The sequence below is a fragment of the Rattus norvegicus genome, chromosome X (assembly GCF_036323735.1).
Source record: "Rattus norvegicus strain BN/NHsdMcwi chromosome X, GRCr8, whole genome shotgun sequence".
Taxonomy (NCBI): domain Eukaryota; kingdom Metazoa; phylum Chordata; class Mammalia; order Rodentia; family Muridae; genus Rattus; species Rattus norvegicus.
Window position 1 is genome coordinate 18833119 of NC_086039.1, and position 17637 is coordinate 18850755.

At 42.1% G+C, this 17637-nt stretch overlaps 1 protein-coding gene across 1 annotated transcript; it reads left to right on the forward strand.

Moving 5' to 3' along the window:
- The first annotated feature begins 7824 nt into the window (after positions 1-7824).
- On the forward strand, positions 7825-12888 carry Bmp15 (bone morphogenetic protein 15). The gene is given in 2 exon segments (NM_021670.1): positions 7825-8392; positions 12016-12888. Coding segments are annotated over 2 exon segments (1176 nt in total). The 5' UTR covers positions 7825-8070; the 3' UTR covers positions 12870-12888.
- The last annotated feature ends 4749 nt before the right edge of the window (positions 12889-17637 follow it).

Consider the following 17637-nt stretch of genomic DNA (forward strand, 5'->3'; position numbering starts at 1 on the left):
CATAATCTTAAATACTTATTTGTGAGATCGATTTCTTCTAAAGCATGTACTTCTCTGTTAAAGAGGGATGCTGTTCTGAGTTTCAGAGTCAACTTTAGTGTCTGCTGAGTAGTACTCTGAGCGGCTGACAAATAAGAAGATCTCAACTATGTTTTTATTCTCATCTTCCCTGATGCAAGTGAGTAGTGTACTTCCTTGTTCTCATTTTGTCCTCCGGCTTCTCCTTCAGATTTCCACAGGAGAGAAACACACCAGCTGTCTCTCATGGCACTCAGGACACCCAGAGGCATGGCCACTGCTGTGTGGCACTGGGGGCACACATTATGATGTGTGGCAGAGAGTTGGGAGTGAAAGGGAAGCAGAATGGTTAGTGCACTTCGAAGAGAAGAGGAACTGGAAGCACAAGGGTCGTGAGGAACAGCCTGATGTGAGTAGCTTGGGCTGACACCTAAGGTCATGGTGAGATTCCAGACCATGCTGCCACCAAGGGCCATGTTTGGGTCCATGGCCATGAAGCAGCAAGAGTTTGTGTCAATATCCTTGCCCCATGTTACCACCAAAGGCCATGTGGACATTCCTGGTCTACATTGTCTCCTAGGGACATCTTAATGTCCAAGGGTTGCACAAAGCTGGCCCTGCCCCTTACCAACTGTTGGAAGAGCTGGCTCCTCCCCTTTCTTGGGCAGTGTGAAAGGGCTGCCAGTAAGGGCATCAGAGCAGGAGAACCGGCTACAGCATTCAGGAGAGTGGCCCTACACTTCACCTGGGCAGCACAGTAGTAGAGCTGGCCCTGGTGACCCGGGCATTGGTGAGCCTGCCTTGAGGGCATGTGTCAGGGAGAGCTGGCCCTCGTGGCATGAGTAAAGGAGAGCCAGTCCAGCCTCTTGTAGGCTGCAACGAGCAAGAGAGCTGGTCCAGTCCCTCACGCCTCATTTGGGCAAAGCTGGAAGGCTGGCCGGCTGACCAACTCAGCTACCACTCAGGCTCAGATCCATGGATTTGAGTTGGTTTACCCCAACATCTAACTCATCTATGAGCTGCTAGAGCATATAAAGGAGCCAGTCCTGCAAAAGCAAAGCTGCAGGATCTCCATGTCACAGGACAACAGGATATCAGAGAGGAGTCCTAATGAGGATGCAGTATTGATAGTGTAGTGGAAGTCAGAGGCCTCAAACCAGACCAATGACTCATTGCAATGAACATTTGCAAGTAAAGTTGTTTGGGCAAGAGGGTATATACTGTGTGACACATTCTGATACACCACAGCTTCCACATTGAGATGGTTTTTGTTGTTTGTTACTTCTATTTTTACTTTTTGCTTTCCTTTGGGGGTGGGTGTTGCAAAGACAGAGGGTGGGTACAAAGGGACTGGGAGATGAGTGGAATTTGGGTGCATGATGTGAAATTTACCAAGGATCAATAAAAAGTTTTAAAATATATTTCCACAACGGAAAAACCAGGAAGAAACAAAAAAAAAGGCACGATAAAATATTATCTTTTTGAAAATCCAAAGAATTTGAGGTCACTTAGATGTTTGTCTGAGGTTTTGGGTTGTCTCCAAGTTTACAAAACTAATTTATCTAGAGCTAATTCAGTTGTTAATAAGTTTGTTTACTTCAACTTTCAGTTTCTCTCTCTCTCTCTCTCTCTCTCTCTCTCTCTCTCTCTGTGTGTGTGTGAGAGAGAGAGAGAGAGAGAGAGAAAGAGAGACAGACAGACAGACAGACAGACAGACAGACAGACAGAAAAGAAAGAATTGACCTTTAATTACAGCTAAACCTCAGAGCCTAAGATTGCATAGCTGAGATAAGGGATGTATGACTCCAAACCTCATGACACTCATGGTCATGTCCCAGATATTCTGTCTCCCAGGTCTATGCAAGTCATACAGGAAGTTTTACCACAGTAGTAGGTGAAGGGAACATTTAGGTCAGTGAAAGACAGAAACAATAGCTTCTCAATGTTGTCCGAGTCATAGGAAGTTAAAAGCAAGATGGAGGCATTTTCAGCTTTAGCTAACTCAATAGGACCGAGTCAAAGATTTGTCTACAGTATGAAAGTGACCATTCTAAATTTCTCATACTTCTGTTATTGGTCTCAGGTTCCTTTCCTTTTCAACATCACACTTGAGACTGGATTTTCAGAGAAAGACAAGGTTTGATTGTAGATTTGAGACTGGCTTTGGAGCCCTCAAATAGTCTACATTTATTTTTTCTTTAAAAGCTGAATGAGGATGAAAACAACAGATATATCAGAGTGGACAGGCATACACTCATGAGGTCTCAACAGTTTAGTAAGAATGCTATCTCACTGAGCCACTAGCCAGGCAGCATACATCAACTGAGATGAGGCCCCTGACACATAGACAGCAGAGGACTGCCTGATCTGGTCTCAGTGAGAGAAGATGCACCTAACCCTGAGAAGACTTGAGAACCCAGGGAGTGGTGATGTCTGGTCAGGGGAGGGAGAAGGTATGGGATGGGGAGTGGTAGGAATGGGGGCAGACTGGGAGGGGGATGAAGTCTGGATTGTAAAAAGGATTAAAGAATAAAAATAAATAATTTTTAAAACAAATAAAAAGAATGTGGTCTCTAGGCTAAGAAGGCTAGGACCATGTCTATTCCTCACTCATGGGATCACTGATCCTTTTCCCCATACATGAATAGAAAGGGAGGACTTCTTTTCTTGGGTCTCTAGAACCTTTAGAGATGGTAAGGCTTACAAAGACTTCTTCATACCAAAAATAATTCTTTTCTCCAAAAGCATTGAAAACAGTGGTGGAATGAGATTGTTTCTGTTTTCTCTACCTCCAAACTCAAGTGCTTTCCCTGAGTGTAATTTTTCCAAAACAATTTGCCCATAGACCTATTTTACAAGAAATTTATTAAGCATTACAAAGGTGAAGCAAAGAAGTGCAGACCGACAGGAGCCGGATGTAGATCGCTCCTGAGAGACACAGCCAGAATACAGCAAATACAGAGGCGAATGCCAGCAGCAAACCACTGAACTGAGAATAGGTCCCCTATTGAAGGAATCAGAGAAAGAACCGGAAGAGCTTGAAGGGGCTCGAGACCCCAAAAGTACAACAATGCCAAGCAACCAGAGCTTCCAGGGACTAAGCCACTACCTAAAGGCTATACATGGACTGACCCTGGACTCTGACCCCATAGGTAGCAATGAATATCCTAGTAAGAGCACCAGTGGAAGGGGAAGCCCTGGGTCCTGCTAAGACTGAACCCCCAGTGAACGGGATTGTTGGGGGGAGGGCGGTAGTGGGGGGAGGATGGGGAGGGGAACACCCATAAGGAAGGGGAGGGGGAGGAGTTAGGGGGATGTTGGCCTGGAAACCGGGAAAGGGAATAACATTTGAAATGTAAATAAGAAATACCCAATTTAATAAAGATGAAAAAAAAAAAAAACAAACCAAAAAACCAAAGGCGGATGTGATACAACTTTGGACTTCACAGATTTGCATCTTAGTGCCAGGTTTAGGAATCTCTGTGGAACTGACTTATAAGAGAGTCTCCATATGGCAGCAAATGCACATTAGCAGACTCTAAAGTAACCATAAGGTTCAAGAAGCAGAGACTCCCAAGAGTCCAAATTTGAGCAGATTCCACTACTCAAGCAGCGTGTAACTTGGGCAACTTACCCTCAAGCTATACGTCTGTAAATAGAAATGGTATCTAGTTGACAGACAAGATGCAGCCCAGTTCCAAATCAATAAATTCTTTTGTAAAATATACAATGTTCTTCTGTTTGGACTGAAGTTTTAAATTCTAAGTGTGCCTAGGAAGTCATTTTCTAGGAAATCAAAGCAGTAATCAGAGGAAGTTATGTTGGTTCCTATATTATGGCCCTATCCAGGTGCTAGCTTCTTGATAGAGGCGCTCCTCTATCTTGCCATCTCCCAGCTGACCCCTGTGGTTTGCAAATTGCCTGAGAGTGCTGCAGACAGAGCACTTGTTAGATTTAGTTCTGTACTCTCAGAGGTGGGCATAAGTATCTAGAACACAGAATGCTTATTAGGTACATTAATTCATCCTCACAACCACGCTCTAAAATAATGTTACTATTATCTTTGTTGTTAGATAAGGAAGTAAGGAACAGAGAGTAAGTCAATTACCTTAAAATACTTAGCAAGGGAAGTGGTAGATACTTTCCATTCACCTACAACACCTACCCTAACCTTATAGAACTGTAGGGCTAGAAAGATAGTTGGTGCCCTCTTCTGGGGGTCGGGGTAGTAACATGCATTAGGCCAACCAGGGTGCATTTCTAACACTCCTGGCAAATTCCTTCCTTTATCATTCAAATGATATGAAGAGGTTTGTTTGAGGATCGTTTTTTTCTGAAAACAGGATGAACTTTTTTTCCTTGGGACAGTGCTTCACTTCTGTAGCCAAGATTGGCCTAGAAATTGTAGTTTACCTTATGTCTGGGTTTACAAGAGTGGGGGCACCATACTCAGCCCTTTGTAAGTGTTTGAATGGGTCTGAGAATGTATTGTCTTCAGTCAGGTACATTTTTATATACCCTAAGGCTATTAATGATAGAAAGCACTTATTGAAGATTATCTAGTTGCTAATTTTTTGTGTAACTTCTCATTTGTATAAATATCTCATTTAAATCCTAAAAGTAATGGATTAGTAACAATACTGATGTACACTTAATAAAACAGGTACAGAAAGGCTAAGTAACAGCCTCAAAGAGGAAGGACCATGGGTTTAAGCCTCTGATAATCTTTCCAGTGTAATATGTTCTCTTGTCCTACATTTTTTTACTTCCATTTCAGACTCTCACAACAAAGAAAAGATGTCATGGAGATATTTTTGGCTGACATAATTTCTATATAAGACTGACACACCAAAGAAAATCATGATCAAACCTTTACATGGACCCCTTGCTACTTAGCCTCACTATTTGTCCATATTATTTATGTATAATGCAATATATGATACACAATTTAATTAAAGGCAAAGGCCAATTAGCAAAGACAAAATTAGGAAGACTGAGAAGTGGTTGAGACAGGGAAGAGGTTGGGACTCTTGGCACTGATCTGTAATCATAGCTATGCAGTAGGACCATAAGTTCAAGGCTTGCCTGGGTCACCGAGGGAGTTCAAGGTAAGCATTGGCAACCAAGTAAGACCCTGTCTCAAAGTTAAAAGATGCCCTGGGATGTAAGTTAGTGATACAGTATCTGCCTAGTATTTGCTAAGCCCAAGTTCAAGAAGGAAAATGAGAGGGATGGGCAGGAGGATATTGAAGGTTGAGGGGGCTCAATGGCTGCCTCTCTGCAGCCAATGAAGCTGGATAAAGCCCCAGCTTTACAAGGCATGCAGCATGGATCACAAATCATGAAAGCTGACCTACATTCAGTACTTACTTTGTTCTACACACTCTTATAAGTGTTTTTATATGAATTTATTCCATTAATCTCCACAAAATTTCCTTTTACCTCTTGGAAGATTGAGGGACTTTGGTTCCATGAGGAAATTGGAACCAAAGAGAAACTGAGTAAATTTCCCCAAAAAATAAGCTAATAAGTGATGGACTTTGCCTTTGAAAATATAAAAGAAAGATGATAATAAAGACTAAATGGAGTGGGTGCTGTTCAAAAAGGGCCTCACAAAGAATACTATGGCAAAAGGAGAAAAGTCTACAGCGTTGCTCCATCATGATATAGGCTTGTAAATGAGCATGTTAAGGGCAATATTATTGTCAAGAAAAACATTAAGTTGCATGCTGCACATATCAAGCACCATAAAAGCCAAGGTAGCTTCTTGAAATTTGTGAAAAAAAATGGCCAGGAAAGAGAAGCCACAGAAGTCCATCCACAGTTGAATGGATAAAGAAAATGTGATATACTTGTAAACACACACACACACACACACACACACACACACACACACACACACATTTTATCTGGCCATAAAGAAGAGCAATGGTGGAGCTGGAAAGATACTTTTGTGCTTAAGGACGTGTGCTCTTCCAGAGGAATCCAATCAGTTCCCAGCATGTATGTTGGAAGGTTCACAACCTTCTGTGATTTTTGTCTTCTGGCTTCTGTGAGCCCCTGTATTCACCTGTCCTGTACATACACATAATTTAAAATAAATCTTTAAAAAAGAAAAAGAGCAAAAGTATATCCTTTGGAGGAAAATAGATGAAATGGAGACCATTGTATTAGGAGAAATAAGCCAGACTTCCACATCATTTTTATCGTTTTTTTTTTCGTATGCAGAATATAGAAAGAGATGAAGAGGTGGGGAAACTAGACATGGTAATGAGGGAAAATGGAAAGACAAATATCACATTTTCTTATAATTTGAGAGCCTAGGACAGACTACTTGTTGGAGGAGATTCATGGGGGGATGCATATGAGCTAAGTACAATGACATACATGTATGAGAGAACACAGTGAAACTCATGATTTTGTATGCTATCTAAACCCCAAAGAACAAACTTCAAATAGAAAGCCAAAAGAGCAAGTAACCTGTATTCAACTGAAGTTCTAGGCTGTTCTACTAAGAGAAAAGCATCTTTGAGGAGGATGAAGTGCTGCTGGAACCTATGCTCTATGAATTAGTGGCATTAGGTCTCTAAAAAAGATGAAACCTCTGGCCTCTGGCTCGCAAACGTCAAAGAGAAACCCCCCCTGAGACCCGAAGCCAATGCTTCCTCTGTGATAACGTTGCCTTCCTATTCCTCACATTATAAGGTGTCTCCCACAAGCCAGGCCTCACTCACCACACTCAGAGGCCTTACCTCATGCCTCATGTTCTCACCAAACCTTCAACCAAGTGGAGGAAGTCCATAAACTCTCATCTCTTTCAACACAACTGTTACCCAGGGCAACGTAAACCAACTGGCCTAGCCCCGTTGCCTTCCCTTAGCCATGTAGCTCAGACATGCTCCTACAAATTCATCTTCCATCACCTTGGGGTTTCTCCGAGGGAACATACTCAACGCTCCCCACTGTAAACCAGAGAATTTGAAGTTGGAGTTCTCAAATTGAAGTACACATTACAGGCACCTGTGAACTTACCAAAAAAACAAACAAACAAACAAACAAAAACCCACCAACCAAACAAAAAACAAAAACAGAAAACAAACAAACAAACAAAAAAACAAAAAGAAAAAAAAAAAAAACCAAACCAACCCAAACAAAGCAAAGCAAACCTCACGATCTGGTAACATCTCAGACCCATTACAGCAGAGTCCGTAGGAATGATATTCAGGCGAGCGGAACGGTAGAGGCTGCTCAGCTGGTTTCAATGTATAGCCAGCATTGAGAACTACTGGCACCGACTCTTCTGAAGCTCAAGTAGCCACACCTACATCCCGATTTTCACATTCGTGTGTTTCAACAAACCTTTTGGAGCACCTGTTGAGCCCTTATCCACAGATAGTGTTTGCTAGAGGATGGAAATGAGTTTACATTATTTTTATGGGTGTTATTATTATTAATTATTTTATTTAATTACATCCCAAATGTTGTTTCCCTCCACTCCCAGTCCCGCTTTGCAGAGTTCAGTTTACATTCTTAATAACCATCCCTCGTTTCACTGTAAGCCAGGCGCACACCGCATTTCTGTGAGATGCTTCACTAAGAGGCATACAAGTCGGATGAGAATAGGAGACATCTGTCCCTTTAAGGCCTGATTGAGGGATTGCCTTTAAATCTGTGGCAGCACGGGGTAAAGCTGCTTCCTTTTAAGCTATTAGATTGGGTGCAGTCCAGGTTCCTGGAATGGGCCTCTCCTCTTCGGTTACTTTAGCCTGTCTGAGAAATAGTGTGTGCTTCCCACCAGTGGGGAGTGGGAAGGCTATGCTGCCTTGTCCCACTTGCTGGTTCTGTTTGTTTTCATGCCAAAAAGCCTAGTCAGGAGACTTGCTTTGGCCCAGAAGATTCTCCCACAGGAAGCAAGATAGGGTCTGCCAGCCGGCTTTTCTTTTTATTTCTTGCCCCGTCTTTGCTATTTGTTAAACCAGGATGTGGAAGAGGTCAGACTGATGTTCTTTGGACTTGGTTAGGAATCTGTTGACAAGCACCAAGCTTTGCAAGATGGCCCTTCTCACAATTCTTAGAATTCTTTTGTGGGGAATGGTGCTTTTTATGGAACACAAGGTCCAAATGGCAAAGGTAGAGTGGCCCTCCACTACCCTCCTTGCTGAAAACCCTACATTGCCCTCGAGTTTGGATCTGGCCAAAGAAGCCCCTGGCAAGGAGATGAAGCAGTGGCCCCAAGGATATCCCCTGAGGTACATGCTGAAGTTATACCAGCGTTCGGCTGACCCACATGGGCACCCGAGGGAGAACCGCACGATTGGAGCTAAAATGGTGAGGCTGATAAAGCCGTCAGCCAGTGCAATGAGGCTTCTCAGAGGTGAGTTTCTGCACCATGCAACCCAACAGGGGAGAGAAGAGGGGAAATCTGTAGACGGAAACGAGTTTTGGTGGTGTGTTATTTCTGATTAGTGAGCAGAATGTTTGGTCAAACATAGTTATCAAAGGGTCGGTAAGATTTTAAAGGGGTTACAAGCTGATTTCTCATTCTAGCCACAGCATAAGAAAAAAAAATGCCTTAGGTCCTAGTGAGCAATCTTTCCCCGGCCACAGGGCAGCTAAGTACTGTGTGAGTCCCTGTTTGTTTTTTTTTTCAAATTGTTATACCTCTTAAACTAATTAAGAAGTGCCCAGCTGTGTTCTTGAGGAGGCCTTTTTCTGTGGTTGATTGTTCTTTGAAGGCAAAGACTATGATACTGAGCTAGGAAAGCTCGAATTACCTCAGACAGGATAGAAACAAGCTATCATCTGAAGGTTCATACGTGCCCTTATGACCCCCCCCCCCAATTACTGTATTTCATCCCAATGACAGGCACTACCATTTGCTGTCATGGGGTAATCAGCTTTATTTTAAAGATAAGGAAAATGAAAGGCACATCGAAGTTAAAAGTAACTTGCAAATATTCCATAGACATTGGCTGACTGGGAGGAGATTTAAACTCTAGACTGTTTGATTCTGTGTGCACTATGCCACCACCCTTGTACCAACCACTATTTTTTTATTTTGGTTCAAGGCACATCTTTGGGATTTTGGTCCCAAGTGTACTTTGTTGTCCACATCACGCTCTATTTTGTTTGAGTATCTGAATTAGATACTTTCCCCAGACTCCTGAAGTATATAGGGCTCTCTGGCCAATGCAGATAGCCATTGGCTTCCGTGAATTCTTGGCAACTTGATAAGATCAGTGTGGGGCTCTCACTGCTCTGCAAGATTGTAACAAACAGGTTTCACTTTCCTTCCTTCAAGTAAAATAACCAATATTTTCCTAACTATCCCTTACTATGAACTTTATGTGCATCAGACATTGAAAAGAATGGCTTTGCAAATATCCGTTTTAATGCCACCATGAGAGGAGGTTGGTAGTATGCTCATTTATAGGCAAAGAAACTGAAACTTTAATGCCACCCAGTAGTAATCAGCAGATGCAGATATCAGACAGACTGTGAAACGCCAGTGTCTGTAGTCTTAATTACCACACCACAATAAATCCTCAGTAATAGATTTTAATTGAGCATGAGTTGCTGCCTTTGGGTTTGGTGTACAGAGGAAATAACTACTTCTCTAGCCTCTAGGGATTCCTAGTATTGAATAATGGATAAACAATCACATAATGCTGGTAAAATATGATGAGTGCTTTGAAGAATAACTCACTGCCCAGAATGGGAGAGACAGGGATTTTATGAGGCCTCACTGAGGAGGCAATAGTCGAGATGGTGCTTGAGGAAGCAGTGAGTAAAGTATGCATCTAGGCAGTAAGTAAGACACTTAGGAGAGAGAACATGGCTTGGTGCTGGAGATTCGCGCAGCAAATTGTATTCAACTACTGAACGCTATGCATAAAAATATGACTAAGACAAGCACAGCACCTGCTCTCATCGAACACGTGTTCTTCTGTGGGGGAGAAATAAGCAAGGCCCCAAATAATTGCAAATTGTGGCAAGTGAAATGCCTCATAATAGTGAATGCTCAAATTGTCTCCTTCTGGAGGGGTAGCAGGGAAAACAAAACAAAACCTGCTTTGAAGGCATAGCCGAGGAAACTAGAGAGAACCTGATTGAGGCAGAAGGAACGAGCAAAGGTCTAGAGGGTGGGAAACAAGCGTATCCCACTTGAAGAAAGGCACGATTAGAGAGGGGCTGGAGCCTTGTGGGAAATGGCCAGAACTGAGAAGCAGGAACTCACATAGGCCTTGAGAAAGGACCCGGCTTCATTCCTACTTGAGGCAGAGAGCTGCACAAATTAAGCACTGATGATGTGAAGTTTAAAAAGAGGAGGCCTAGGACTGCAAGTTTCCTAGGCTGACCACGGGACAAGTGGCACCTAGGGTCTGTAGACAGATCCAGAAGTAGATGTCAAGTTCAGTCCCACTGGATGTATGAGTCATATCTTCCCTTGAAAAGTTCTCCACAGACCCTTCCTGGCTCAGGTTCTCAGCAACCCCACCCTGCCTCAGGAAACATGTGATGTCAGGGTCTGAAAAGAAAGGGCAGTTCTTTGGCAGACAGCCTGCTAGAGGTTTGGGTGGGGTTCCTTTGCAGGGTGGGGCAGGTGTATGGGTGGGCCTCTTGGAAAACTGTACCCGGGAATTGTGGGGTTACTGGAGGGAGGCACTACAAGGAGTAGCTTGGGTCTCAATACCGAGAACGGAGGCCAGTGCTGCAAACTTGAGGGTGTGTTAGGCAGAAGTTGGAATGGGAACTTCTAAAACTATTTTTGAACACCAAGACATTAAAGGGCTTCTTTGTTGAAAATGACCATCTCCTTGAAGAATTTCAGACTTACACATTCAGTGGAAAAGGAAGGTTAGGTGAATAATTCATGGACACACGAAGATGTTCCCAAAGCAAGAGAATGCTTTCCCTGTGCTGTCTGATTTTTCTAGTTTACTCTTAACCTGTTCCAGGCAAAGGAGAAGTTCAAAGCTCTGTAGCTACAGCTTAGATAAGTATTTATCTGCTTACTTATTTTTGGAAATAGATTTTTTTCTCATAGAAAATATTCTGATCATGGTTTGTCCACAGAGTGTTAGGACTACAATTTGGATTAAAGCTTTTAAGCCTAGGTTATATGTAGTTTGGGACAGATTTCTTAATAAATACCCATATTCATGTAATCAAGGTTCACATTGAAGTGCTATCCAGAGGCATGGTAGTAAAGGGAATAGGCCATACCTGAAGGAACAGGAGAGATTGAGCTGAAGAGTAAATGGCCAAAGAAGGGAAAGATTCAGGAGCAGTTCTTGAAGTTGGTGGAAGGCAGAGATGTAAAGACGGTAAAATTGTTTACTGGTAGCTTCACCTTGGCTTTGAAATAATGTCAGCCATAGCACCCAATGTTAGATCCCCACTTACCGCAGGCCGAAAGCTACATCTAGAGTGATATGACATGGGAAACCTTTCTTAACATTTGTTCTCTAGTGCTCTTAATTGGTCACTTGTAAAGGTCAACTGATAATATAATTGGTCTCCCATATATACAATATACAGACAAATCAATTCTCTATTTGAGTTTTCACTGGTAATAGTCCAAAAGTAAGATGGATTATGGTTAATACCAACCGACTTGAGTTCAAATCTTAAACTTATGAGGTGCTGATTGCATGCCTTCTTTTTCAGCACAGGGGATGGAATCCAGGGCCTTGGTCATGCTAAGTTTCAGTCCCATCTTTCCCCAAATGTCCTTTGATGGTTTCTGTAAGCCTCAATGCCAGCATCTACAAAATAGTTCTAATAACTCTCTCGTAAGACTACTGACTATGGAAGAATCTGTGTATTACTAGAGGGTACGCTAGTAAGTGCTCAGTAAATGATGAAATGTATTCTATCGTGAGCTAATTTAATTTCAAGGGCTAATGGTAACACTCAGGTTTACATTCATGGGTTTTCTAAGGGATGTTCAGGTAAGGCACTAATGGCTGGCCCTGTTCTTTCACATTTGTGCAGGTCCTTGGCATATACAGACCCTGGACTTTCCTCTAGCATCAAACGAGGTAGCATACCAACTAATCAGAGCCACTGTGGTCTACCGCCATCAACTTCATCTAGTTCATTACCATCTCTCCTGCCATGTGGAACCTTGGGTCCCTAAATGTCGAACCAAGCACTTTCCTTCTAAATCGGGTTCTGCAAAGCCTTCTTCTGTGTCTAAAGCCTGGAGAGAGATGAATATTACCCACTGTATTCAGCAGAAGCTCTGGAATCGCAAGGGACGGAGAGTCCTTCGCCTCCGCTTCATGTGTCAGCAGCAAAAAGGCAATGAGACTCTTGAGCTCCGGTGGCATGGCATGACCTCCTTGGATGTTGCCTTCTTGCTACTCTATTTCAATGACACTGATGAGAGTGCTCAGGCTAAACTTCTTGCAAGAGGTCAAGAGGAGTTAACTGATAGGGAATCTCCTTTTCTTATGCGGAGTGTCCGGCAAACATGCAGCATAGCATCTGATGTCCCTTGTCCTTCTCAGGAACAGGATAGGTCTGTAAATAACCAGTGTTCCCTCCATCCTTACAAGGTCAGCTTCCATCAATTGGGCTGGGATCACTGGATCATTGCTCCCCGTCTCTATACCCCAAATTACTGTAAAGGAATCTGTACTGGAGTATTACCCTATGGTCTAAATTCACCCAACCATGCCATCATACAGAGCCTTGTCAATGAACTAGTGAATCGCAGTGTGCCTCAGCTTTCCTGTGTCCCTTATAAGTTTCTTCCTATGAGTATCCTTCTGATTGAGGCAAATGGGAGTATCTTGTACAAGGAGTATGAGGGTATGATTGCTCAGTCCTGCACATGTAGATAACAGTGAACTTGTAGCTAGCTCAGGTTGCCCAAGAAACTACAGAAGTGTTTAAAGAAAGCATCATTGGTGTTAAAGCTGTCAGTGATCTACCCAACCTACAGATTCTGTTCCTTAGCTTAAAAAGTATATTGTGCTTCTTCTTAAAATATAAGAACCCTTTAAACTCTATAAAGGAAATGCTATGATCCCATCTTAATATTTTTAAAAAGTAATTTAAAACACCATGAAATGGTTATCTTAAGCATTGTTTAAATCTCTCCCCACATTTGTGAGCTCCTCAGCTTGGAAAAATGTTCTGGTACTGGCATCATAGATCAGTATGACTTAACTAGCCCCCAATACTTAGATAAGATACTTTCTGGAGATGTGTTATTGGGTCATTTTTATTGTGACTTTGGAAAACAAAACAAAACACTGGTCCATGGTAGCAGAACATATGGAGTCCTGGAGGTGATTCCGTTTTGGGCTCACTTGTTTTATGTGTCCGGTTGAGCTCTTCTGGGCTTAGGTCTCTTGCTGTTTGGGAAGAAGTATAGAGCTCTTTCTTGAACTTGAAGGTTTTTTTCCTTTTTTTGTGCTGACAGTAAGCAAGTGTTCTACCACTGTGCTGCATCCCCAGCCTACCATGACTTTTCTATAATTCTATGCTGTGTTTAAGTGTTGGGACAATATTGCAAATAAACGATGTTTTGTTTTGTTTTTTTGGCAAAGATCTTGAATACTTTGGAGATTGGGAGAGACTGAGAAGAAAGAATTTATATCTTTTGTTCCCTATAGTTATAATCCACAGCTCTACTTTAATCACCGAGGGATGGGGCCAGAGGCGATTCTGAATTCCCTCTCAGACAGCACTACTAATAAGCAGCTCTCACTAATGTACCAGTTAAAGGAGCCTAGCATGTCTCAGTACCTGCCTAGCTATTGACTAGTCTTTACCACCATTCTTCATGCGATGGGACCTGATTTAGGGCAGGACATGTGCTTGCCACTGTCAGTTCCTATCTGTTCTTTATATTTGCCGTAGCTTAACTCAGTTATTCCTCCCTCAAGAGTGGATGCTCACTGGACTGAATATCTGGGGATCTAGTCCTTAGCGTCATTTTGCTCACATATCTACTTAGAAATCAACTCAGGCTTTGCTGTTCTTCTCTTCAGTATTCTCATGGCAACCCAGTTTCAAGCCGCTATGTCTCCTCCCTTCTCACAGCACAGCATGTTTTCCCTTAACATGCTGTAGTGTTACTGAGAAAAGATGGAGCTCCCTTAGAAGACTTTACTTGTCTCAACACTGTGTTCTGAATAACCAGAGCTGAAAACTAGGAAGGCCTTTGACGAATACAAAAAGTTGACATTTTTGTGTGTGTGTGACATGGAATGCCCCACTATTTATATATTGTATGTTTATTTATATATTTATTTTCTTAAAGAATAAATGTAACATGTGTGCTTTGCATCTAGTGATTTCAAAACTGTACAAATTATAAAAGAAGATGAAAATTATGTTATATAAGGCAATTTGGGGAATCATGATGTATTGTAAGCTTAAATTGGGAGAACAAATTGGGGTTTCTATTTGGCTTTTTCTTCAGCATTCCTTGGATAGGCATAAATACAAAACAAACCTGAAGATGGACCTTGGCTACAGGAATAAGCCCCAAGTTCAAATTCCTGGTTCTTTGAGGTTTTCAGGAAAAACATTATCTTCTACCCTTATGACTCCTGAATACCTGTGAAACTTAATGGAGAATTCATGGTTAGTTATCCCTATTTAATAAATTCTGAGTTGTCAAAATAGCTAGCGGGATGATGGTAGGAGTCAATGGTAAGGCTTTCCTTTAAAAAAAAACATTACAGTTTAGCACCTTTTCTTCAAGTCTAAAGTAGAAGACATTTGCTTTAAACCTTCCTCTGAGAGAAACAGAAAGGATCATGAGAAAGGTATATGCATATAGGATCTGCTTATTCAGGTAAGAAAACATTACGTGGTTTGGGAAAGAAAGGGAGAGAAAAGTCCACTTTCCTCACCATAATCACAAAATAGGCTGTATCATCCTCTAAAGTATGGGTGGAAGAGGAATGGGTATTTCAACTTGCTTCTGACTCTGGGTCTGTCTGTCTGTCTGTCTGTCTGTCTATCTGTTTCTTTCTTTCTTTCTTCCTTTCTTTCTTTTCTTTCTTTCTTTCTTTTTTAGAAAATAGATTCTTGTCAGGAGGCAGAGTCAGACAGGTCTCTGTGAGTTCAAGGCAAGCTTGGTTTGCTGAGCTAGTTCCAGGACAGCCAAGGCAAGGGCAAAGAAATCCTGTCTCAAACAAAAAAAAATCCAAACCAACCAAACATAACAAATATATAAAAGATAAGAGATAAAAGCTATCTCATTGAATTTGGACAAGACAAACCAACAGAGGGTATCCCAAGAGGGTACAAGAATCAAGAGACCCACTCATTTGTACACGCAGGAGTCCCATAAAAACATTAAACTGGAAGCCATAATCTATATGCTGAGGACCTGATGCAGACCCATGCAGGCCCTATACTTGCTGAGTTCAGTCTCTGAGTTCATGAGCGTCATATAATTTGTTTTCTTGGTGTCCTCCATGCCCTCTGGCTCTTTAATATTTTTTCTGCCTCCACATCAATGTGGTTCCCTAAGCACTGAAGGGGGAGATTTAATGGAAACATCACACTTAGGGCTGGGTATTCCAAGTTCTCTCTCTGCAGTGTCTGCCTGTGTGTCTGTATATTTGTTTTCATCTGCTGTGATGATGGTAGAACAAGACACAGATCTATGAGTAAAGCAGAATATGCTTAGGAGTCACTACATGGTAGTGGTGGGTGGGTGGGTTGTTTATTTTTTAGACCAACAGTATTTGGTGTTACTCTAGGTCACTGGGCTATCTAGACTCAGGCTCATGGTGATCCAAGCAGTGTCAGCATGGGTTCCATCTCATGGAGTGGGCCTTAGGTCAAATCAAATTTGTGGTTACTTCCACAAGCTTTACACCATCATTGCTTTAGAATATCTTGCAGACAGAACACAATTTTAGATCAAAGAATACAGGAATAAATAGCTAAAATTAAGGAGAATTTGAATGGTACCATGGAAACCTAATTCCTGTATTCTATCCCTCAATCCTCTCTTCTTTCCCTCTCCTCATTTAATCTCATTCTAGCACTCATCCGTCCATCCATCCATCCATCCATCCATCCATCCATCATCTGTTCTATTTCTCTTTCTTTGCAAGATTTACTATTCCTATAGTCCCTTTTGACTTTCGTTTTCTTTAGTCTCCTATACCTACCCTCTGTGGTTCTACAGATTGTAGCTCGATTATCATTAACAGCTAATATCCACATATAAGTAGGTACACACCACATTTCTCTTTGAGTATAGGTTACCTCAGGATAATTTTTCTAGTTCTATTCATTTCCCTGAAATGAAATTTCCAACGTTACATTGTCCAAGTTGCATTCCAACCAGCAATGGCCCCTCTTGCTCCACATCCTCAGCAGCATGCGCTGTCAATTTTTAAGTAGATCTTAGCCATTCTGATGAGTAGAGATGAAATCTCAAAGTGGTTTTGATTTGCATTTCCCTGATGTCTAAGTATGTTGAACATTTTTTTAAGTCTTTCTCAGCACTTTGAGTTTCCTCTTTGTAAAACTGCTTAGGCCCCCATTTTTAAATTGGATTATTTGTTTTCTTTCTTTCTTTCATTCTTTTTATTAACTTGAGTATTTCTTATATACATTTCGAGTGTTATTCCCTTTCCCAGTTTCCGGGCAAACATCCCCCTCCCCCTCCCCTTCTTTATGGGTGTTCCCCTCCCCATCCTCCCCCCATTGCCACCCTCCCCCCAACAATCTAGTTCACTGGAGGTTCAGTCTTAGCAGGACCCAGGGCTTCCCCTTACACTGGTGCTCTTACTAGGATATTCATTGCTACCTATGAGGTCAGAGTCCAGGGTCAGTCCATGTATAGTCTTTAGGTAGTGGCTTAGTCCTGGAAGCTCTGGTTGCTTGGCATTGTTGTTCATAAGGGGTCTCGAGCCCCTTCAGGCTCTTCCAGTTCTTTCTCTGATTCCTTCAACAGGGGTCCTATTCTCAGTTCAGTGGTTTGCTGCTGGCATTCGCCTCTGTATTTGCTGTATTCTGGCTGTGTCTCTCAGGAGCGATCTATATCCGGCTCCTGTCGGTCTGCACTTCTTTGCTTCATCCATCTTGTCTAATTGGGTGACTGTATATGTATGGGCCACATGTGGGGCAGGCTATGAATGGGTGTTCCTTCTGTCTCTGTTTTAATCTTTGCTTCTCTATTCCCTGTCAAGGGTATTCTTGTTCCCCTTTTAAAGAAGGAGTGAAGCATTCACATTTTGATCATCCGTCTTGAGTTTCATTTGTTCTAGGCATCTAGGGTAATTCAAGCATTTGGGCTAATAGCCACTTGTCAATGAGTGCATACCATGTGTGTTTTTGTGTGATTGGGTTACCTCACTCAGGATGATATTTTCCAGTTCCAACCATTTGCCTACGAATTTCATAAAGTCATTGTTTTTGATAGCTGAGTAATATTCCATTGTGTAGATGTACCACATTTTCTGTATCCATTCCTCTGTTGAAGGGCATCTGGGTTCTTTCCAGCTTCTGGCTATTATAAATGAGGCTGCTGTGAACATAATGGAGCATGTGTCTTTTTTATTTGTTGGGGCATCTTTTGGGTATATGCCCAAGAGGGGTATAGCTGGATCCTCAGGTAGTGCAATGTCCAAT